Source organism: Cricetulus griseus, chromosome 6, assembly GCF_003668045.3.
Source record: "Cricetulus griseus strain 17A/GY chromosome 6, alternate assembly CriGri-PICRH-1.0, whole genome shotgun sequence".
NCBI lineage: Eukaryota > Metazoa > Chordata > Mammalia > Rodentia > Cricetidae > Cricetulus > Cricetulus griseus.
Window position 1 is genome coordinate 89,021,148 of NC_048599.1, and position 21,752 is coordinate 89,042,899.

Here is a 21,752-nt window from a genome sequence, read left to right on the forward strand (position 1 = left end):
AATTATATTATTATATGTGTCTGTTATAGTTATTTAATAACTATATTTAAATAATTATAACCAAAATGTGATGGAGAACATTTTTTAGATATTTTAACCTACATGGTAAATATTGAGAAAACTTTTGCTTGCTTGCTTCTTTGATTCTTCCATAGTCGGTATTTACTCTAGGAAGGTGAAGGTCATCTTTTTCATTCTGGAAACTTAGAATATTCTGTTACCCATGACCCATTGACAGAACTCTCTACTGGGAAAAAAAGGAAAGACTTGATTCATAGTGGGTCTTCCAAAGTGTATTGCAGTTTTTCCCTAAGTCTTCCTTCATATGACACATAATGCTAGTTTTAATTCGTTGATGAGAGTCAAAGAAAATGTTTTTTAAAAGATAACTTTTCATCCTTGTCTAATTTAAATTTAATTTGGAGTATTATAGTTGATATTGAAAACTTTGAAATTCTGAACAGATGGTAACAGTGTGATTTTATGACTATAATCTACTCTATAGTCATGTCTTTTCTCTCCTGGTTCTTTGCAGATCCCCCATGAAGGAATCACATCAATGGCTGACACAAATTTGAGTGCGATAACAGAATTTATTCTCTTAGGACTGACTGATGACCCTGTGCTGAATGCTGGACTCTCGGTGCTGTTTCTCTTAATCTATGTCATTACTGTTGTAGGCAATTTGTGGATTATCGCAGTAATTTTAGCTACATCCCAGCTTCATTCCCCCAAGTACTTTTTCCTCAGCCATTTGGCTTTTCTGGATTTCTGCTATTCATCAGTCTTTCTTCCCAAAATGTTGATAAACTACATACTAGGTCAAAAAACCATCTCATACCACGGATGCCTACTACAGTATTCTTTTGTCAACATGTTTCTGACTGCAGAATGCTTCCTCTTGGCTGCAATGGCCTATGATCGGTATCTTGCCATTTGCAGTCCTCTTCGCTACAGAGGTCTCATGACTCCCACGTTTTCCATCTCTCTTGTTTCTACCTCTTACTTGCTGGGCTGTGCCAACTCACTCACCCACCTGAGGAGCCTTCTCAATCTGACTTTCTGTGGGCCCAATGCCATTGACCACTATTTCTGTGATATTCCTTTGCTCTTTCAGCTCTCCTGCTCTGATACCCGCCACAGTGAGGTTTTATTCATTGTTCTTTCTGGGGCTACATCCATAACTACATTTTTGATAGTAGTTAGCTCCTATCTAGGGATTCTCATCACTGTCCTAAAAAGACATTCTGCCAGGGGAAGTTATAAGGCTTTGTCCACATGTGCCTCCCACCTAACTGTAGTAACACTCTTCTATGGAACAGTCATATCTACTTACCTGGGAACCAGCTCAAGCTTTCCACAGGAAACAGAAAAAATTGTATCTGTGTTTTACACGCTTTTGCTGCCAGTGCTGAATCTTTTAATATATAGTGTGAGAAACAAAGAGGCCAAAGAAGCCATGAGAAGAGTGATTAAGCGAAAAGTTTTTTCTCAGTGAATATGTGTTTCCACATATAGATGTTTAAGGCACACTTCTTGATTCTATAGACTAAGGTGTGGTTAAATTCCTACAGTGTTTCAAGAAGGGACAAGTAAGAAATTTTGAAAGTAGTATTTGTTCAGACACATATTCATGGTAGGCTTTTAATATTTAATGCATTTATTAGCTTTAACTATTATTCATCATGTTTATCATCCCATATATATGACATATATACATGTGTATATATATATGCATAATATAAATATAATAAGATTGCCCTTTGCCAATACCACAGAACCATCCTTTTCCCAGATAGCCCTCTTCTGTTTTCAAGTTTGTTTTTGGGAGATGTGAGTAGCTCAAGAATTGCATTGAGGTTACTGATGGGAAATAGATGAAGGCTTATTTCTGTATTAATTTGAAACTCATAAAATATTCACTTTCTCAACAATTATATGTGTAAGTCTGTATACCTAGTTTAATAGTGGAAAGGAAGACAGGAGAAGTTTTTGTGTGAAAAATCAAATGATATATAGTGCAAAACTGAAAGAAGACTGGAAGCTTTCACGGTGTTTGTTTTATGCCACAACAAGTGAGCTTGTCTGTCTTGTTCTCTAACGACAGTAAAAACCCACATAGAAAGGATGCACTGTTTTTCTTTCTGTGTCTGAAGATGCCACAAAGAATGGATCATTGCCATAACTGCTTTCACAAACGTCTGCCTTTAGTACAGAAAAGTACATTTGGACAGTTTTTCCTTGCAGAATCTCAGAAGTCTCTTAAATAATTTCATGTCACTGATATCTACTTTTTCATTTTCAAATGATGGTTCTGAAAATTCTAACGTTCTCCATAATTGATTCACTCAATTTCTCATCATTGGCTATTTTAAAATAGGATTGTCACTTTTCTTCAAGAACATAGGGGAAGACAAGAAAAAAATCATATAAATATTCCCAATTAAAGAGAAGAACTGATTGCAGAAGCAAACAGTATCCACATTTCTTCATTACTGCAGCTTGTGGCTACACAATTTTACAGATAAAGCGACTCAAGTCAAAGGATGTGAGCACAGACCACAGGTCAGATATGACAGAGGTCTGAGAGATGAAAATCAGAGACACGCTTTGTATGTTTATCAATAAGCATTCTCCCATTTCAAATTTATAAATAGCTCTTATTTTATTTTTTCCTATGCCATCTTTCATTTATATCAATGAAATTGGAATATTTAGAAAACAGGAGTTTTTTCCATGCCCCCGTCCATGGAAATATTATACCCTTCAATTGAATAGAAGTATAGCACATCAATATAAATATCTTCACTTATCTCAGACTATACTTAAATTCACCAAAAATCAGAATTTAGCATCTTCCTCAAAACAATATAATCTTCTGAAATTCTATTTTATTTTAAAAACAAGTTGGTCCACAGAACTATGTGTTGTTTATAGTCATATGTCCTCTTTTTAGCTTGCTTGAAAGTGCACTTGAGTCTTTGTTACCCATTGTTTCTATGTGTATACAACTCTAGAGGACAACAGAGAAAATCAGGTCAACACCAACCTTCACATATTTGTAATACATGATGAGTGATGATTGTAAGCTTGTAAAAATAAACAAACAACAAAAACCCCACAACTGTGTTCAAGTTTCTAGAATAATAAATAGCTCAAATATTAGTGTATACAGATAAGTACACATGAAACTTTAAATATGCCTATGAATTTTAATTTCTTCAACTGCCTATGTTTATTAGAATTTCTTAGAATTTCTGTCTACTGGTATTGTTACTCTTCCACAACACTATTGTGGATTCCAATGTAATTGATGACTTTTTTCTCTCCTCTGTAGTCATTGTTTCCAATGAAAAACTTCAAGGATATTTATTTTTCTGATAAAATCATTGCTAATGTTGTTGAATTTATTGCATGCATTCTTGCATTTCTTCAAGGATATTATTTTCCATCTTATTTTTAACAGCTTAATGTAGTCATGGATCTTGGAGAAGAACCTACATTAATCACTTTATTAAACCAGAATAATTTAAATACATTCCAAATATTTGTCCATGTACAACGAAGATACAAGTCTCATACAACATTTTTTTTGGAATTTAGACATTTGAACATTAGATATTAAAAAGAAAATAAATTGTAAAATTTATTTATTTTACAATCTATTAAACCAAACATGGCTGACAAAAATAAGAAAGATAAAAAGAAGAAGCAAACCAAGGAATAAAGAAAATTGAATGATCTCTAATGATGTTCTGATATACTTGTAAGTCAGTGCCTAGCCCATTAGTCATCAGATACTCTTCCACTAGGAGCTTGTGAGAAAGGATGCAGAGACCTATGGTCAAACAATAGGCAGAGAAAGATCACAGGATAGAGTTCTCCATCTGAGATCTTCCTCGGAGCTGGAGCTCAGTGAATCCCATGGAAAGGAGGGAGGAGTAATTGTGGGACACCGAGGGGTTAGGTACACCAGGAGAGCATGGCCTGCCAATTCAACTAAACAGGACTTACATGGACTCACATAGACTGAAGCAGCAATTGTGATACTTTCACATGTCTACGATAGGCCCTCTGCAAATGTTATGGGTTTTGGCTTGGTGTTTTGGGAAGAGTCCTGACAGTGCAAGTGGGGGTGTCTCAGATTCCTTTGCCTGTTCTTGGAACCTCTTTCCTATTACCAGTTTCCCACTCCCTGCCTTGAGATGAGGGTTTATACCCCGGGGTTTTGTATATTGTTCTGCTGTGTTCATTTGCTGTCCCTGGAAGCCCTGGTCTTTACTGGGTTCAAGGGGGTGGAAAAGGGGAGGTATGGAGGAACTGGGAGGAGTAAAGGGAGGGAAATCATAGGTGAGATGTACAATGACAGAATAATTTTTTAAATGTAAAATTAGCCATTTTATGAAAAGAATATTTGCAACATTTTTTTGGTTATCAATGCATCTATATTATACAGAGATATTGGGAAATGTTCTTCAGACACAGTAAGAAAAATAAGAACGATGCCTTGAGCTCTGTGTAATATGGGACTGAATTCTCTATATGGTATAGTAAATGTAGTCTTGGTTTTAAGGAAATTTTTTGGAGAAAAACTGATAATAAAATCTTCTCCACTCACTTGTAGTGATATGCAATAGAAAATCATATCTTTAGGTCTTAAAGCATTACTTCTGTTATTTAGTTAAAAAAGAAATCATTTTTAAATCTTTTCATGAATTTCTTTTATAATTGACAGAAACTGATTTTTTTCATAATTGTGAATACCACACTGGGGAAAGGAGCATAATAAATATTTATACATAAATACCAAACATTTTATAAATAATTTTGATAAAGACTAGAAAAGGAAAGTCATGCAATATCTGTTTTAGTGTCCACATTGTGCTAGATACCTTCTTAATGATATATCATTGCCATGGGACAATCATAGACACTAAGGATCAGAGAAGTTAAGCCATATTCACATGGGCACACAACTAATGCATACCTATGGACATGCCCACAGAATGATGTTTTCTAAATATTTACATTATTTGTATCACCAATCGAAAAATTACGAAAAAATGTGAATTTTGGAATATAACTGACATATTCTAAAAATAAAATAAAAAAGCCTACCGTGGTGACATTATAGTGTTGCTTACATACCACAAGCAAAAAAAAAAATCTCATTTTGTGATAATGTCTCCATTGGAGATATTTCCTTCAATTTAGGTTCAGACCTGAGAGTACAATTAAAACACAAATCTCAAGAGATCAAATGTGACAACTGACAAGCTCTTTATTGTGTGAGCTTAAGAGTTGGAAGAGGCCGATATATAAGAAGTCTCCACAGTACTGATTGCTTTAGATAGTCCTTTCTTCTGTAACCTTTTTAGAAATTTGCTATGAGCAAATCATTTTTAGTATGAATACAGGTTTGAGAAAAATTAAGGACTGTTAATTTGCAGGAAGTCATATAACATAAGTGACAGTTAACTTAGCTTTTATCTCAAATTTATCAGGGAAGAATCATATTATCAAAGGCACTAACAGTTGTCAGTATTGTGACATGTATAAGGGCTCACAATAGATGAAAATAACTTTTTGCTAAATAATCTATCAGCAGCAAACCAAAACCAATTATCACAGAACCAAAGTGTTGCATCAGTGAGTCATGGAACTCAGAGCATCAGAGGAGGTAAATATATATATATTTATATAGATATCTATATCTATCTATCTATCTATCTATATATATATATATATATATACAGATATATATATATATATATATATATATATATATATATATAGATTGGTGCAGAAAGAGAAGTAGATTTTCTGTGCAGGACTATGTAAGCATCATAATTTTCCACTATTCTTGTGAAGTATGTCTGTAGATATAACAATAAATATTATGCCTCTGCTTTTCATACTAGATTACTTGTTACATTTACAAATTTGTATGTTTCAGTCGGGCTTATGAATGTTATTTAAGTGAGAGACAAGTGAAGATGCTGTCATTGCACAACTTTATACTAAATAAGCAAATAAATACATAGGAACACTTGCAGACATGAGGCACATTAAATGATTATAAAGAAAATAGAATTCAAATTCCTTTGGCATTATGTGCTAAATATAAAAAAAATTTGCTTTAACTGTGCATGCTACGATTAGTTTTACTTACATATCTGTCAGTGAATTAAAAAAAGTAACATCCTGTTTTCATGAGACCACCTTATAATACCTTTGCTTAAATATTTGTTTTTAGATTTTTCAGCACAACTTTGGGAACTATTCTCAAACAAAGAACTTGTTACCTCCTGATGTCATGTGTGCTGTAAGTTGGACATCGTAATGTTCTTTACCTTCTCAGGTGAAAGAATTGAAACTATGTTATACATTAAAGTCTGCAGCATCTGAAATCATCAACAGGAAGGATAAGTGACGGAAAATAGATAAGCATGAATAACTTTTTATGAAAATAAAATGTCAACTTCATGTTTATATTTTTCTAACATGAAAAGTAACTGAAATATACTGAGTCTAAGACAATATTACATGTATTCATCTTGTTTATAACTTGTAACTTAGATCCTAAAAAATTATGAAACCAATATGAAATTATAATTAAATACATGAATTACAGTTTCTTTTTTAAAGTAGGGCTTTATGTTTTCTACGACTTCAGCAAATAAATATATTGAGTGATTGATTTCAATAAACAAATTGAGAGGGGTAAATCTCTGTGCCAGTGTTAGATTTGGTAGATGACAGAGTAACTTAGTAGGAGTGTCTTGTAACTATTATGGATATAATATCTTAAAACATTTACACTTCTACGTAATCATTCATTTGGATATCCATGTCATGTAATTTCAATTCCCACATTTCTAACAGCCCCTTCTGGTCTCTACAGGTACCTACATTAAGTTACATTCAAAAATACACACAAATAAAGAATGAATTTTAAAAAACCATATAATCCTTCAGAATTCATTATCTATTCATTTTGCTCTCAATGCTGGAGGCCAATTGGACACTGATTCTTGAAACTTTTTTTTCTTGAGTGTTTTTTTAACTTTTCTTAGTGTTTATTCAAGGTTAAATCAATGGTTGAGTTATCAAAAATGGCAGAGAATAATTTTACAGAAATTACCTTCTTCGTGCTCAGTGGATTTTCTGATCAGCCAGAATTACAAGTCAGTCTGTTCTTAATATTCCTTTGTATCTATCTATTCACTGTGTTGGGCAATCTTGGGCTAATCATGTTAATCAGAATTGACTCTCAGCTCCACACACCTATGTACTTTTTCCTCAGCAATTTAGCATTCATTGATATATTTTATTCCTCCACTGTAACACCCAAAGCACTAGTCGATTTCCAGTCCACACAAAAATCAATTTCCTTTGTAGGTTGCTTTGTTCAAATGTACTTCTTTGTTGGTTTGGTATGTAGTGAGTGTTTCCTTCTGGGATCCATGGCCTATGATCGTTATGCAGCAATCTGCAATCCCTTGCTATATTCTGTGATTATGTCTCAGAAGGTGTGTAACTGCCTAGGAGTAATTCCCTATGTGATTGGATTCACCAATTCTCTGGTATCCATCTGTGTGATAAGCAGCTTGGCCTTCTGTGATTCCTACATCAATCACTTCTTTTGTGACACCACAGCTCTTTTAGCCCTGTCCTGTGTAGATGCTTTCAGGACAGAGCTGGTGATCTTTGCTCTAGCTGGGTTCACACTCCTCAGTTCTCTCCTCATCATCACTTCCACTTACATCATCATCATCTCAGCCATCCTAAGAATCCAGTCAGCAGATGGAAGGTGGAAGGCCTTTTCTACCTGTGCCTCTCACCTCATAGGGGTCACTGTCTTCTATGGCTCCTTGATTTTCACCTATTTGACACCTGATAACACATCATCCCTCACCCAGGCACAGGTGGCTTCTGTGTTCTACACCATTGTCATTCCAATGCTGAACCCTTTAATCTATAGTTTGAGGAACAAAGATGTAAAAAATGCTCTCCTAAGAGTCCTCCACAGGAAACATTTTCTGTGACAAACCATACACATTGCAAATAAAAAAATACCTGGGTAATTTCAAATATTTAATTACTTCAATTGCCAGGAAATTGTACAGTACCTTAAAGAGATATAACACAAACTTATTGAGAACATAGCTTCTTAGAATTTAAGGTATTAATCCTTATTTTATTCAGTTATGGGACATACAAAATTCATTAGGTGGTCATTTCAAATAATAAATTGTTCATATAATAAAATTGTATATGGTATTTAGAATACAAGTACATATTTCAATGAACACAAAATCACTCTAAGGCATAAAACCTTCTTTTTTATACATTTTTATTTTGTGTGAGTCTTTTCCCTATATAAATATAAGAACACTACCATGTGTATGCCTCGTGCACATGGAGGCCAGAAGTGGACATCCTGTCTCCTGGCACTGGAGTTACAAATGGTTGTGAGCTACTATATGGGTGCTGGAAAACAACCTGTGTACTGCAAGAACAGGATTTTGATGCATTTGAACATAACAGTCACAGTTTTGCTCCATTTAGCTGTAAAATATACTTGTGTCTTAGAGTCACAGACTTATGCTCAGATGACTTGCAACATTTTAGTAACACTCTACCTATATTTAATTTTACATTTATTTGTCATTAGAAAAGACATAATTACAGAATTCAATAACATAAAGTGTGTTAAAGCTACATTTCTAGACTATTCTTGAAATATTTTGTTGATACATTGTATCTGGCATAATTCTATATAAATATATTCCTTCTGTTATTGTAACTTCAGTTTGTTTTTCTTTTGTGAATGCATATGATAAGGGATTGAGGGCACAGAAAGGTATATGTTATGTTTATGATCTTACCTAATTATAGATATCTGGCTTGCAGTTATCACATCTTTATATTTCAAATAAGCACCTCATAATGAGATTTCATCTTCATTCTTGTAGAGATAGATATTGCAATTCATATGTGTATTATTGAATTATATGCAAATAATTTCAAATATTAATGTTATGTTTTATTAATAAATTCTTGTCAACTAACCTGCTTCTTATGATTGATATTGCATCACCTGTCTATACATAGAAGTGAAAGCTAGAGTTCTTTTATTTCTCTTCATGAGAGCAGCAAGTTTAAATTTACAAAATTATATTTAAATACCTATACATACTCTTTTTTTCTTTGGGCACTTTCCATGCATTTTTCTTTTACTTCTGTACCATGTTGTACTGACTTCCACAAGTGTGTCTGTTTCTATTATTCAGTCATTTCTTTTGCTTTACTACTCCATATTTGATGGCTAAGGTAACAATCTTTATACTGTGTACAACAGCAGTAGGATGCTTGAGATCTTCTGGTTGTTGAAAAGTGAGAAAAGACATTCAATTACTATTTGTTGTATCAAACTGTAAAACAATACACTTCCACCCAGTGTGCCAGTTGTAGAGTAGCTTAGTGACATTGCTGTTAGTCATAGATATTCTTGAAGGTTACATTTTCACCATCTTTAAAGTATGATTTTATATAAAGTGAAAAGTATGAACTTTTAAATTTACTTTAATTCAAGAAAATAGTTCAGGCATTACAGAGGAAACCAATTTGTCAATGAAAATATATTCAATGAAAATTCTTCTGATCATATACATTTATGTTCATTGTTGTACTCTATATTTCTATTAAAAACTTATCAAATGCAAAAATTTAAATATAATTTGAGGACATATTGAAATGGTAAAAGTATAAGACTATTTTCCCTGAGCTGGTTACTGGCTACTATATAAATTACTATATAAACATTACCATATGAATACTATATAGATTACTCCCTACTGTATAAATAAATTTATACTTCACTTCATATATATGCCCAAATAATCTGTACTATTCCAAAACTCATTATAACATTTATTAATTTCTTTTTGCAATTTTTAATCTAAATTGAGGTTGTAATATTGACTATAGTATAATAAATTAAGCAAATAGACAGACGGTGACACATGCCTTAAATTCCAACACTCAGGACAGAGAAGCAGGCAATTTCTGTGAGTTCTAGGCCAACCTGATCTACAAAGAAGATGCCAGGACAGCCAGGACTGTTACACAGAGAAAACCCTCTCTCCAAAAAAAGTAAATATATAAATGTATGCTCAAGTAAGTATATGTACACACAAGGAGAAAATAATTGAGACAAATTAAAATTGTTAGCAAAATATCAAGAATGAATTTCAGTTTCTTTCATTAACTCATTTGCAATCTGTTGTACTTTAACTTTTTTTCCTTATTAAAGTGTCTATTCTTGAGAGGGGAAAATGGCTTTCAAATATTCACAATAAAGGATTATTTTCAGCTTTTGTGAAATGAGGCTTAAAATACTTGTTTCTAGGAACATTTCTTCTCACCCCAAAGAAAGACCTCATATGATCATTATGCAATGTAAAGCTCTGTATTTATTAGGTCAGTTTAAAAGCAAACAGTTAGTTTTCATGCAAAGTATCAGGAAAGAAGATCAAATGAGGATCTGGTTCATGGTAGAGATTGTAAGAGAACAAGACATTGCTCCTTTGCCCTTGAACTTTTGACCTTGGAAGTGTTCCAAGTATATTCCCCTGGAAACTGATCCCTAAGGACAGTCTCACATTGTAAGACCTTCAGTGTTGATTATATGAGAGGCGCTTTCCTCAACAGGATGAGCTGCAATGAACTACACTGCTCTGAGGAATTTAAGTATTTGCCATACTTTGGAGACTGAATTTCTTATTATAATTTTCATTTGACCAGACTAAAGTTTTTGTTGTAGATTGTTTTCATTGATAATTTATAAAAAAATGAATGCACAAAAATCTAAAAATAACCACCCCAATGAAAACAAACATTATATAGAGATCTACAAGTCATTTAAAAGCTTTTATAACCTATATGCTAGGAATTTAATGTTGAAACATTTCTAGACTGTAGATGAGGAAGAAGTATCCTGACAATCCATGGCTCACGGTCAGTATCCTCAAGTTTAGAAGGTTTTAGACCATTTTATTTGGGTCGTATCATGAACATTGTTGGTACTTGCAGAAATAAAAATGTAGTGTTGACAAAGTCAGGGTCTACATTCAATACATAAATGTATTGAAGTATATTTTATTAGGTTTAGATTGATCAAGTATCGTAATATCTATAATTCTAGTTTACCACAATAATGTGACTTAATATTGAAATTTATAAATGATGTGTTAAATAATTTTGAGCCTAAAGGGGAACTAAATGATAAGTTGTAAATGTTCCCTAATATTGTTGAGTAGTTATAAAGCCTGATTATGATTTGATTAAAATGCTGTAAATTCTGAGATTCTTGGAAGAATCACAATGCTTTAATTGTTCTTCCTTCAAGCAACTTTTCTTAGATCCTTTTTTTTTTAAATGAAATACGTAATTGACTGCAATGCCTGTGGTCTCACATACTCATGAATTTTAAAGGTGTTTAGGGAGGAAAGCACTGCGAACAATAACTTCCTTCTAATTCTAAAATATATTGATTTGCAATCCAAAATGCTTAATTCAAACTGTTAATTGAGGCTCCATATAGGTGCTTAATAAGATTTTAATTAAGGAGATAACAATGATTTAGTGCTAAAGAACTTTGGTTGTTCTTCTAGAGAACTTGGGATCAAATCAGTTCATGTACCTAGGAGATCCTAACTACCTAACTACAGTTTCAAAAGATCTGACACCCTCCTGTCTTCTACACCCACTGTGTGGACTTGGTGCACAAACACACATACAGGCAAAACGCTCATAAACATAAAGCAGTAATAAAGGCCTTAATTAATATCCCACGTTGACAAAAATAATATGCCCTATATTAAATGTCTACAGACATAGTCCTTTGTGATTGATTTTCTTTTAAGACCTCACATTTCTCAGCTTTATAATGAGAAAAATTAAAGTTTCCCCTCATAGTCATGAGGTTGCTACAAGGAATGAGCAAGAAGAGAGGGCATTTATAAATTCACTAGGTGAACAGTTATAAGCTATAGCATTTTCAATTTTGCTCCAATTTAAATTATAATTTTAACTGTAAGGAGCTGGAATAAGGATGATAAAGTGATATGTCATCTTCTCTCATATCATGCTCAAAATAAATATTAAATATTGATATTTTCTATCAAACATTGTAAAATTTGTGTTTGTGACAAATGTAAATCCTTTATCTTCTTTACCTTATAGACAATAATGCTAATGTTCTACCTTCCCCTGACACGCGCTGTAAAACCTGTGTGTACAGAAAGGCCCTATTATATTCTAGGAATTTTTAAGTAGCCAAGCCCTCCTTGATTTCCTTCATTTTCTTGGGAAGGATTTCCCTGAAACCTAAGAAATCTTTAAAGACTGTGATGTCAGAACCCTGGCAATGGGGGGACTATCAGATGCCACCTCCTTAGACCAAGCTCATTTTCTAACTTGGAATGCTTTGTCCTTCTGAGTACAGCCTTTTGATAAGCGCAAAGCTCTTCTTGTTCAGAGACATTTTTTGGAGTAGGGGTCTCTTTCTTTGTGACCATGGGTGTGTTTCTAACATTCCCAATTGCTAATCTACATCTGCATCAATATCTGATGATTTACATTTTAATTTTTTATAAATTGTCTCTTTCATGGGAAAACAATTCTAAATATATTACAGAGGTACTTGTAATTCTTAGTGTAAACACAGTTATTACTGAAATCACTTTTGATTCCTCATTCATTTAGGACCATTCAGTATGAACACCTGGAATCACACAGATGTGCCTGACTTCTCCCTCATGGGATTAACAGATTCCAAGGAGATCAAGCTGGTCCTCTCTGTGCTGTTTCTCCTGATATACATGGTCACTGTGCTGGGGAACATGGGCATGATACTGATCATTCGTCTAGATGTCCAGCTTCACACTCCAATGTATTTCTTCCTCACTCACCTGTCATTCCTTGATCTCAGTTACTCAACTGTCATCACACCTAAAACTTTAGAGAACCTGCTGACTTCCATCAAGAATATTTCTTCCATGGGTTGCTTCACCCAGTTGTACTTTTTTGTCTTGTTTGGTGGTGCTGAATGTTTTCTTCTTTCCTCCATGGCCTATGACCGCTATGTAGCTATATGCAACCCTCTTCACTACCCAGTTGTTATGTCCACAAGACGCTGCCATGCCCTTCTCACGTGTTCCTACATGATGGGCGCTATTGATTCCTCTGTCAATATGCTTTGCCTAAGCAAGTTGAATTTCTGCAGCTCTCATGTCATCAATCACTTTTTCTGTGACACCCCTGCAATTCTAGCCCTGTCCTGCAGTGACACATATGTCATTGAAATGATAATAATCATTGTCTCTGGGTCAACTCTAATGGTGTCCCTTTTTACCATATCAATGTCTTATACATCCATTCTCTCTGCCATCTTGAAAATCAGTTCTAATTCAGGAAAGCGAAAAGCCTTCTCCACTTGTGCCTCTCATCTGCTGGCAGTCACTATATTTTATAGCACTATGATCTTCACTTACTTAAAACCAAAGAAGTCCTACTCTTTGGGAAAGGATCAAGTGGCTTCTGTCTTCTACACCATTGTGATTCCCATGCTGAACCCACTTATTTATAGTCTCAGAAACAAAGAAGTGAAAAGTGCTGTCAGTAGAATTATAAAGAAGAGGGAGGACCCCAGGTAGTTAAGATAACACTGGTGCTCAGCGCTTAGACTCTGCATTTTTCCTGTTAGGTCTTTTCTTGGTCTTTATTGAAAACTTATTATATGCTTTATTTAAATTTGTGTGGTGCTTTCTTTACATAATAAACTTGATGCTAGATATTACTAAGAAAATATTTTAGAAATCTACATTATAATAATGTGAAATATATACTAAATCAGTGGTATAAATATGTGTGTTTTAAAGACACCTGGTGGGAAAAATTAGAAACAACAATCTTCATTCTTAAAATTATGTTTTGTGATATTCTACATATTCTGCTGCAATTTTAGAGAATTATGAAGCCATAACTTTTATATAATGAGAATGAAGCATTTGTTTTTTATCTCAGGAAGGAATAAACAGAATGGTTACATGCTCTTGTTTTAAACAAAGGATTATGAATTTGGGACTCTCGATTTAGTATGTTTTAGATTTTAATCATTAGGATGCTAAAGTGCAAAGCTGTTTCTTCTCTGGCACGATGCTCAGCCACTAAAATCATGTGTTGCTATGGTAAAAGACCCAAGATCAGTTTCCAGTCTCCACATCTGGTGGCTTACAACCCAACCTGCTATAATTCCAGCTCCAGAGGATCCAATCCCTGCTTTTCCTGATCTCTAATGCCCTCACCTACACACAGAGACACACATGTACACACAAACACAAGTACATGCACAAACATACACAAACACACACACAAAGACACAGAAAAACAAATGGCATCTATAGAAGCCGATTTAAGTTTATTCTTTTAGTCTATACTTGAATTTCCATGGCTAATATAAAGAAATCTCAGTAACATCACTAAATACTATCAGTTATGTTTTGAGTTTTTATTCAATCTCTATGATTGAAGAGTTGAAAAGAAAGACTTTATAGAAACAAACCTTTGATTTAAAGTCAACAGCACCAAATAATGTACATAAGATGAGTTTGATATATATAAGAAAATGTTGTGCCATTGCAGCAAAATTTCACAGGAAGACAAAAGAAAGAGAAATTAAGTTAATGCTGTATTTTGATAATCAATATGAGAAATTGCAAACCAAATATCCCTAATGTAAATAATATCTGTCATATCCAGCAAAGGTGGTATTATTTGAAAACTGTAATAGGATTTTATGTAAATCTATAATTGTTATATTTCAATTTAAACATAGTACAGATATGTAAATTATATGATAGCATTCCTACATTTTATTTTAAAAATTAATTAATGCTTTTTTGGTGCAATGTTAGGTTTAAGGTACAGTATATTCATATATGATGTAAATGTAAGCTAATGTTAATTTTAACTTACTCAACTGAGTTTTTAAAATGTATTGTTTTTCATGAAGCAATTTCTCTTGAGTGGCTTTCTCATTGCCTCTTCTACTTCTTTGTTTCTCTAACTATAGATGACAGGATTTAGCATGGGAATTACAATGGTGTACAATGGTGACACTACCATGTCATGTTTGAGGGTATAGTAGGAACTTGGTCTCACATACATGAAGATGATTGTCCCATGGAAAATGTGCACTCCTTTTAGGTGATCTGTACATATAGAAAATACTTTTCCCTTCTGCTGCATTAATCTTCAGAATGTTGATCATTCTGAAGATTAAGAGACAAGGACATTGAAGATGGTGACTAGCTCAATGGAGCCTGCAGAGTAAAAGAGAAGAAGTTGATGTAACTGAGTGTCAGAACAAGAAAGTGCAAGTAAGTGATGGAAGAATAGCACATAAGATTTGCCTATTTCATTGGACCCACAGAAAGAAAGGCTAAAAGTAGTCATTGTGTATATAGTAGCATGTAAAATTCCAAGATTATATGAAGCAGTAATGAGTGGCACATAGACGATAGGTGACATCCTTCCTGCACATAGAAGTGGCCTGTAGATTACATGTAACTGTCATATGTCATTGCTGCCAAAGCAAATCGTCTGAGGTTCCAAATGTAATAAAGAGAAGCATTTGTGTTGCACATACATCAAGTGAATTCGACTTATTTTTTTGAAAGAAAATTTACCAACATCTTGGGAGTCAGTACTGTAGAAGAGCAAGCATAGGTGTGGATTTTGGGAGCCCATTTCACATAGAGGGATACTCCCTGAGCCAAGACACACTGGAGGTGGGCCAAGGCCCTATCCCAAAAGATATGATAGATTCTGATGACCCCTATTGAAGGCCTCACTCGTCCTAGGGAGCAGAAAGGATATGTGATAGGTAGGGTTTTTGTTGGGAGGGGTGGTAGGAGAGGAGGGAGAGGGAACTGGGATTAACATATAAAACAATCTTGTTTCTAATTTAAAAAAAATAAAAGAAAGAAATGCAAGCAGCCAACAATGACAGCATTCAGAAAATTGTACATGGGAATGTGGAGCCATGAATCCTCAATGACCAATACAACCAGTACCAGATTTCCAATCAGAGTTATAAGGTATATTGCAAGAAATAATATAAATAAGAATATATTCATGTCAAAATCATCTATGAATCCCAGTACTATAAACACTATGATTTCAGTCTCATAGTTTATCTGATTTTTTCCTGCATTCTTATGTGAGGGAGTCCTTGTCATTTCTGGGTTTACTTGCAGATTTTAAAGATAACACCCTATATACTTAAAGTCATACACTCATGCACATACTCTGAAAAGCCATTTGTCATTGATGAGATTGTCAGTAAATAAAAGAGTCTGAGTAGATATGTTACTCTGTTTAAATAAATCAAAGAAAAGCTATTTTGTGTTGATGAATGCATTTATGAGGTTAAAAAAATAACCAGTGCAGTTTTGTTAAGTCCAGCTGCCCCCATCATTCAGACACCTTCGTTGTTATATTAAAATTCTTAGCGTATAAACCATATATGGCCAATAGAGGGAATTTTCTTAATATTGTTTTTTGTGAAAGGTATTCATATTTATATCAAAGCAATGAGTTGAGATTAACTGAGAAAATCAAATGAGAATGATTCAGTAACTGTTCTCAGTTAACTAGTAACTTAGTATATGTTCCATTTCTGCAGTTTGTGTCATGTTTTCTTACTAAAGCATCTGCACTCCTACTTTCAGACACTTATCCCTTCTCTTCAGCATGGAAGGCTCAGAGATAGACAGCGTTCAACTTCTGGAGAATGCAGATATAGTTTTATTGTTGTTGCTTATCACATTTTATTCTTAAAGTAACCATCATCAAATATTAATATGTGGACTCTTGCCGATTTTTCTTTTTCTTGTACTTTTCTGTCTTTCAAGTTAATACTAATGACAGATTTAATAGTTCATATACTTTTTATTAATGGAAAGCCCTTGAAATAATTTGTTTAAATTAATTCATATCCACATCATGAAAATATTATGGCTCTGATTGGGTTTCTGAAATAACATGAATAATCTTTTACCCAATAAATATCAAGAAAACTATTTGCACAGTAATTTGTTATTGAAGAAAGAAGACCACAATACATGGCACAAATTTGTTACAAGCAAAATGTTAATCACTGTCCTTTGCAAAGAATATTCCTGTTGTTAGAATGAAAATATTAAATGTCCATCGTTTTCTTTTTTCTCCATTTCTTAATTTAAATTGAAAACAAGATTGTTTTACATGTCAATCCCAGTTCCCTCTCCCTTCCCTCTTCCCCTGCCTCCCACTAACATCCTACCTATCCCATACCCTTTCTGCTCCCCTGGGAGGGTGAGGCCTGCTATAGGCAGTCTTCAAGTTTGTCATATCCTTTGGGATAGGGCCTAGGCCATCCCTAGTGTGTCTATGATGAGGGAGTATCCCTCTATGTGAAATGCCCCATCATTTTCAAGAAGACTTTCAAATGAAGGGTGACAATGCTGTCCATGGTAAAGTGCTCAACCAGCATTAAAGACGCCCAGATTCAGGTCCTAGTGTAATTACCCTGGCAAAAAGAAGTGTTCTAAAGAGATGTTTATGTTTCTCAATCTATCTGTTTAGTAAAACCAATGTACCTCAAAAAAAATTCATGAGAATTTCCCTGTGAGGCTGGTTCCAGGAGAAGGAAATTGTACCAGCCAGAGCAAGGACATGTCACCATGAAACAATCTCCTAAAGCTCCAACAATGTGTCAGAACACTGTGTGTGATGAGCCTGCAGCTCTATCAGTGATGGGACCACAGGACAAATGTATGGACCTCTGGCCCTCTGTTTAACCTATCTCAGGACTCTGAAGAAGGAAGGGGAGGGTTCACAGGATTTCTTTTTTCTTCTTCCCATGGTGGCCACATTGAATGCATTTCATTTTTCTGCATTGTTTTATTAATTCCCCTCTCTAGAATGGATGGCAGAACTTGTCTTCTTTGGATACATGCTGTGACACCAAATTTGTGACACCAGTTCTGAAAAAGGAAAATCAAATATGAAAAATCATAAAATGTTCATCAGTTGGGAGACTTTTTCAGTAAGACTTGTACCAACCTACATTTATCAAAGGAAAATATCTACTCTGTCATGGGTTCAGCTAAATGATGTTCATTCAGCATAAAACATACTGTATTTTGCCACACAAAAGCTTCAAATGGAAATAAGACTAAAGTGGGAAATTACCAATATGGAGCCAAGTAGAAATACAAGGGTATTTAATAGGGAAAAGCCTTACTTACAGAGTGACCTAGCCAGCTGGCACAGCAGCAGTCTGTACAACAAACCGAAAGCAGGTGGAACCGAAAATGCCCAGCCACCTGACCACCTCTCACTCTACATCACCCTGACCATGCCCTTCCAGGTGTGGTCAGACACAACTGTAGCCAGCCCCTAAGTAGGCGTGGCTACAGCTTTTTCTACAATTCCCCTTTTAGTCTAAAGAGGATTAAGACGTAACAGTGTAAAGTATCCAAAATTAACAATCATAAAGGTGAAATATAAGAAGACATAACCATCTGCTTATATCACATCCTAACTATCTATTTTAACTAAACCCTAAAGTCATCTGAAAGAGGTGTCCAAGCCTGAACGTCTCCTTCCAATCCCAACCATAAACAATAGGAAGCTATCCCTAACTTGGTATATATACTATCCTAAATGACAACAATGGGGAAAACAAAGGGGGTGTAGCATCCTCCAAGTTACTTCCTGATGAATGGGACAATGATATCCTTGTAGACTACAGGAGTAGAAAAAATGTTAGTGTAGTGAAGTCTTGAATAGATTGTATCCAGTCCATGTTAGATGGGATTCGCTTGGTTGAATATCTCGATTGAAATCCTCAACTTGATTGAAGTCAGTACCCAAAGCTCTGGCGGGAGTGTGAGTTGAAATGGAGCAAGTTGGATCCAGTGCAGTTGAGGAGGTGTGCCCGATTTTCTGTCTGGGGTGACCAGGGATTGCTGTTAGGCAGGTCTTCATTGGTTGTTTGGGACTCAAACATAAACAGTTAGCAGAGATATGTTTGCTTGTGTATGTACACCTACTGGGGAAGGCAACCATGGGAGCATAACAATTATGAGAGGGTGCACACCTTGAAAGAAAGATTCAAGAAAAGACAAAGACAGTCCCCAAATTCTTCTTTTATTCTGTATTACATCAATTGGCTTCTTGATAAAATACAGAAACTCTAAAGTTTAGTTAAATAATGTGCTTGGATTTTAGAGGAGGAAAGCCAAATCCACCTCTAAATCCAGCATTGGTTTAATTGAATAGGGACTAGGAAATAAAGAGAAATAGAGTTCTCTGAGAGACAGCTGTAAAGTTTACCATACCATATGTTCCTTTTGTTTGATGGTTATAGCAACCTTCTCTTCTTAAGTATCTACCCATGCAGTGTCCTTTGCCTTCTGGAGATGAGTTTTCCTGTGAAGATAAAAGCAAAACACTTCCCTTTCCTTTGGGAGATTTCCATTTAGTTTATGAGATATACATTAATAGAATACCTGTCATTTGTCCTCGCCGAGAGGTTTTTCCTTTTCAACTCGAAACTTCATAAACTTTGATGGTATCCAAAGTTTTTCTTCTCCTGTGGAAACCCATGCAAAACCCCTACCCCAACGTAACACATATCCTGGTTTCCATACAGAGCTTAGTACATCTTTGAAGTATACCGGCTGATTCAGTTCAGCATTTTTTTCCATAGTTCAGTGTCTTTCCACAGCTGTTTGTCCTTTTTCATTGGCATTAAGAAAGTTTAGTGCTAATAAAGCATTATACAACCTATGTTTGGGGGTTTAATCTTCCAAGCTTGTTTGTTGAGCATCTCCTTTAGTGTCCTATTAGATCTCTCAACCACTGCTTGTCCTGTAGGATTGTGGTATACCGATGACATGCTTTATGTTATAATATTTGAAAAATTGTTCCAATTTTGTAGAGACATATGCTGGAGCATTGTCAGTTTTTATTTGTGCAGGTATACCCATAAATGTCATCACCTCTAGCAGGTGTGTAATAACAGAATCAGCTTTTTCAGAATTAAGAGCAATAGCCCATTGGAACATTGAGAATGTGTCTATAATATGATGCACATATTTCAAATTTCCAAATTCTGCAAAGTGAAAGACATCCATTTGCCAAATATCATTTCTCCGAATGCCCTCAGGATTACAACCTGCTGGCAATGGATTTTGGTTAAAAAAGGAACAAGTAGGACAGTTTCTCACTATCTCCTTGGCTTGTTGCCAAGTGATGGAGAAGTCCTTTTACAAATCTTTGCTATTTACATGATGTTTTTATGAAATTCTGAGGCTTCTAGCACACTTCCAATTAATAAATGATCACTCTCACCATTGCCTTGTGCTAGTGGGCCTGGCAGACCTGTATGTGCTCTGATATGTGTAATGTATATAGGATTACTTCTGTTTCTGATTGTTTCCTGTAATTGTAAAAACAGAGAAGTTAATTCTGTATTATCAGGAACAAATTCTGTAGTCTCAATGTGTAACACGACTCTCTGCATATTGAGAATCAGTAAGTATATTAAGAGGTTCTGTAAAATCCTTAAGTACAATGAGAATTGCATATAATTCTGCCTTCTGTACAGATGTATATGGACTTTGAACTACTTTACTTACCTCACCTGCTTTATAACCTGCCTTACCTGATTTGTTGGCATCAGTGTAGAAGGTAAGAACTCCAGAAATGGGAGTTTGTCTTACAATACATGGAAGAATCCAGACTGTCTTTTTTATGAATTTAATTCTGTCAGTTTTGGGATAATTGTTGCTAATCATTCCCAAAAAGTCAGTAAGAACTATTTGCCAATATTCATTATCCTTCCACAAGGAGATTTCTTCATTAGTTAAAGGTAATATAATTTCTGCTGGATCTTTTCCAGTCAGTTGACGAAGTCTTAATTTACCATTTAAAATCAAATCAGAAATCTTTTCTATATATGTCTTTAGCTTTTTATTAAGTTTATGTGGCAGAAATATCTACTCCAATATAGTGTCTTCCCTCTGCATCAGAATTCCAGAAGGGTATTCTCTGGATGGTAAGATAACCAGAATACAGTCTAAATCAAGGTTTATCTGATCTACATGTGCATCCAATATTCTGTTTTCTACCCTTTGTAACTCTTTTTCTGCCTCAGCAGATAATATTCTCGCACTGTTTAGGTCCTTATCACCTAAAGGCCATTTTTAAATGTTTTAAGTCATGTCAATTATTCTTTGCTTCTAAACAAGACAGGCTGGCCTAAAAGTCACAGAGATCCATCTACTTCTACCTCCTGAGTGCTGGGATTAAAGTTGTGTGCCACCACCACTCAAATGAAGAAAGTTTTTGTGTGTGTATGTGTGTGTGTGCCTCTCTGTATGTGTATGTGTAATATTTTTCCAACACATGGAATCAATACATGTATAAGTTTGGGGTTATAAAGAAACACATAAAACACTAATTATTTCTCCTAGATTTCCATGGTTCTTAACTTTAAAATGTAAACAAAATTCCAATTTCATGGTAAATTAAGACAACCCATGAATTATACATAGGCATATATAGGAATATAATTTTTCCAACTAAATGGATATATGTATATACATGTACCTATATACATATGCAGTTAATTT

The 21,752-nt window shown here is 34.6% G+C and overlaps 3 protein-coding genes and 1 pseudogene across 3 annotated transcripts; 3 read left to right on the top strand and 1 right to left on the bottom strand.

The window, feature by feature from the left end:
- Positions 1-559: 559 nt before the first annotated feature.
- On the top strand, positions 560-1,498 carry LOC100767577 (olfactory receptor 1052-like). Its single transcript, XM_027421172.1, has one exon. The coding sequence runs from the start codon at positions 560-562 to the stop codon at positions 1,496-1,498; it is 939 nt and encodes a 312-aa protein (XP_027276973.1).
- Positions 1,499-7,115: 5,617 nt separating this feature from the next.
- LOC100768151 (olfactory receptor 8I2) lies at positions 7,116-8,048 on the top strand. The gene has a single exon (XM_027421173.1). The coding sequence runs from the start codon at positions 7,116-7,118 to the stop codon at positions 8,046-8,048; it is 933 nt and encodes a 310-aa protein (XP_027276974.1).
- A 4,734-nt stretch (positions 8,049-12,782) lies between these two features.
- Positions 12,783-13,721, top strand: LOC100767861 (olfactory receptor 8H1). The gene has a single exon (XM_027421174.1). It carries the CDS (start codon positions 12,783-12,785, stop codon positions 13,719-13,721), a length of 939 nt encoding a protein of 312 aa, XP_027276975.1.
- A 1,333-nt stretch (positions 13,722-15,054) lies between these two features.
- LOC107979278 lies at positions 15,055-16,307 on the bottom strand (annotated as a pseudogene).
- Positions 16,308-21,752: the final 5,445 nt, after the last annotated feature.

Bases quoted from the DNA above. Each gene is read 5' to 3' on its own strand.
- LOC100767577 (XM_027421172.1), top strand. From the start codon at position 560: ATGGCTGACACAAATTTGAGTGCGATAACAGAATTTATTCTCTTAGGA.
- LOC100767861 (XM_027421174.1), top strand. From the start codon at position 12,783: ATGAACACCTGGAATCACACAGATGTGCCTGACTTCTCCCTCATGGGA.
- LOC100768151 (XM_027421173.1), top strand. From the start codon at position 7,116: ATGGCAGAGAATAATTTTACAGAAATTACCTTCTTCGTGCTCAGTGGA.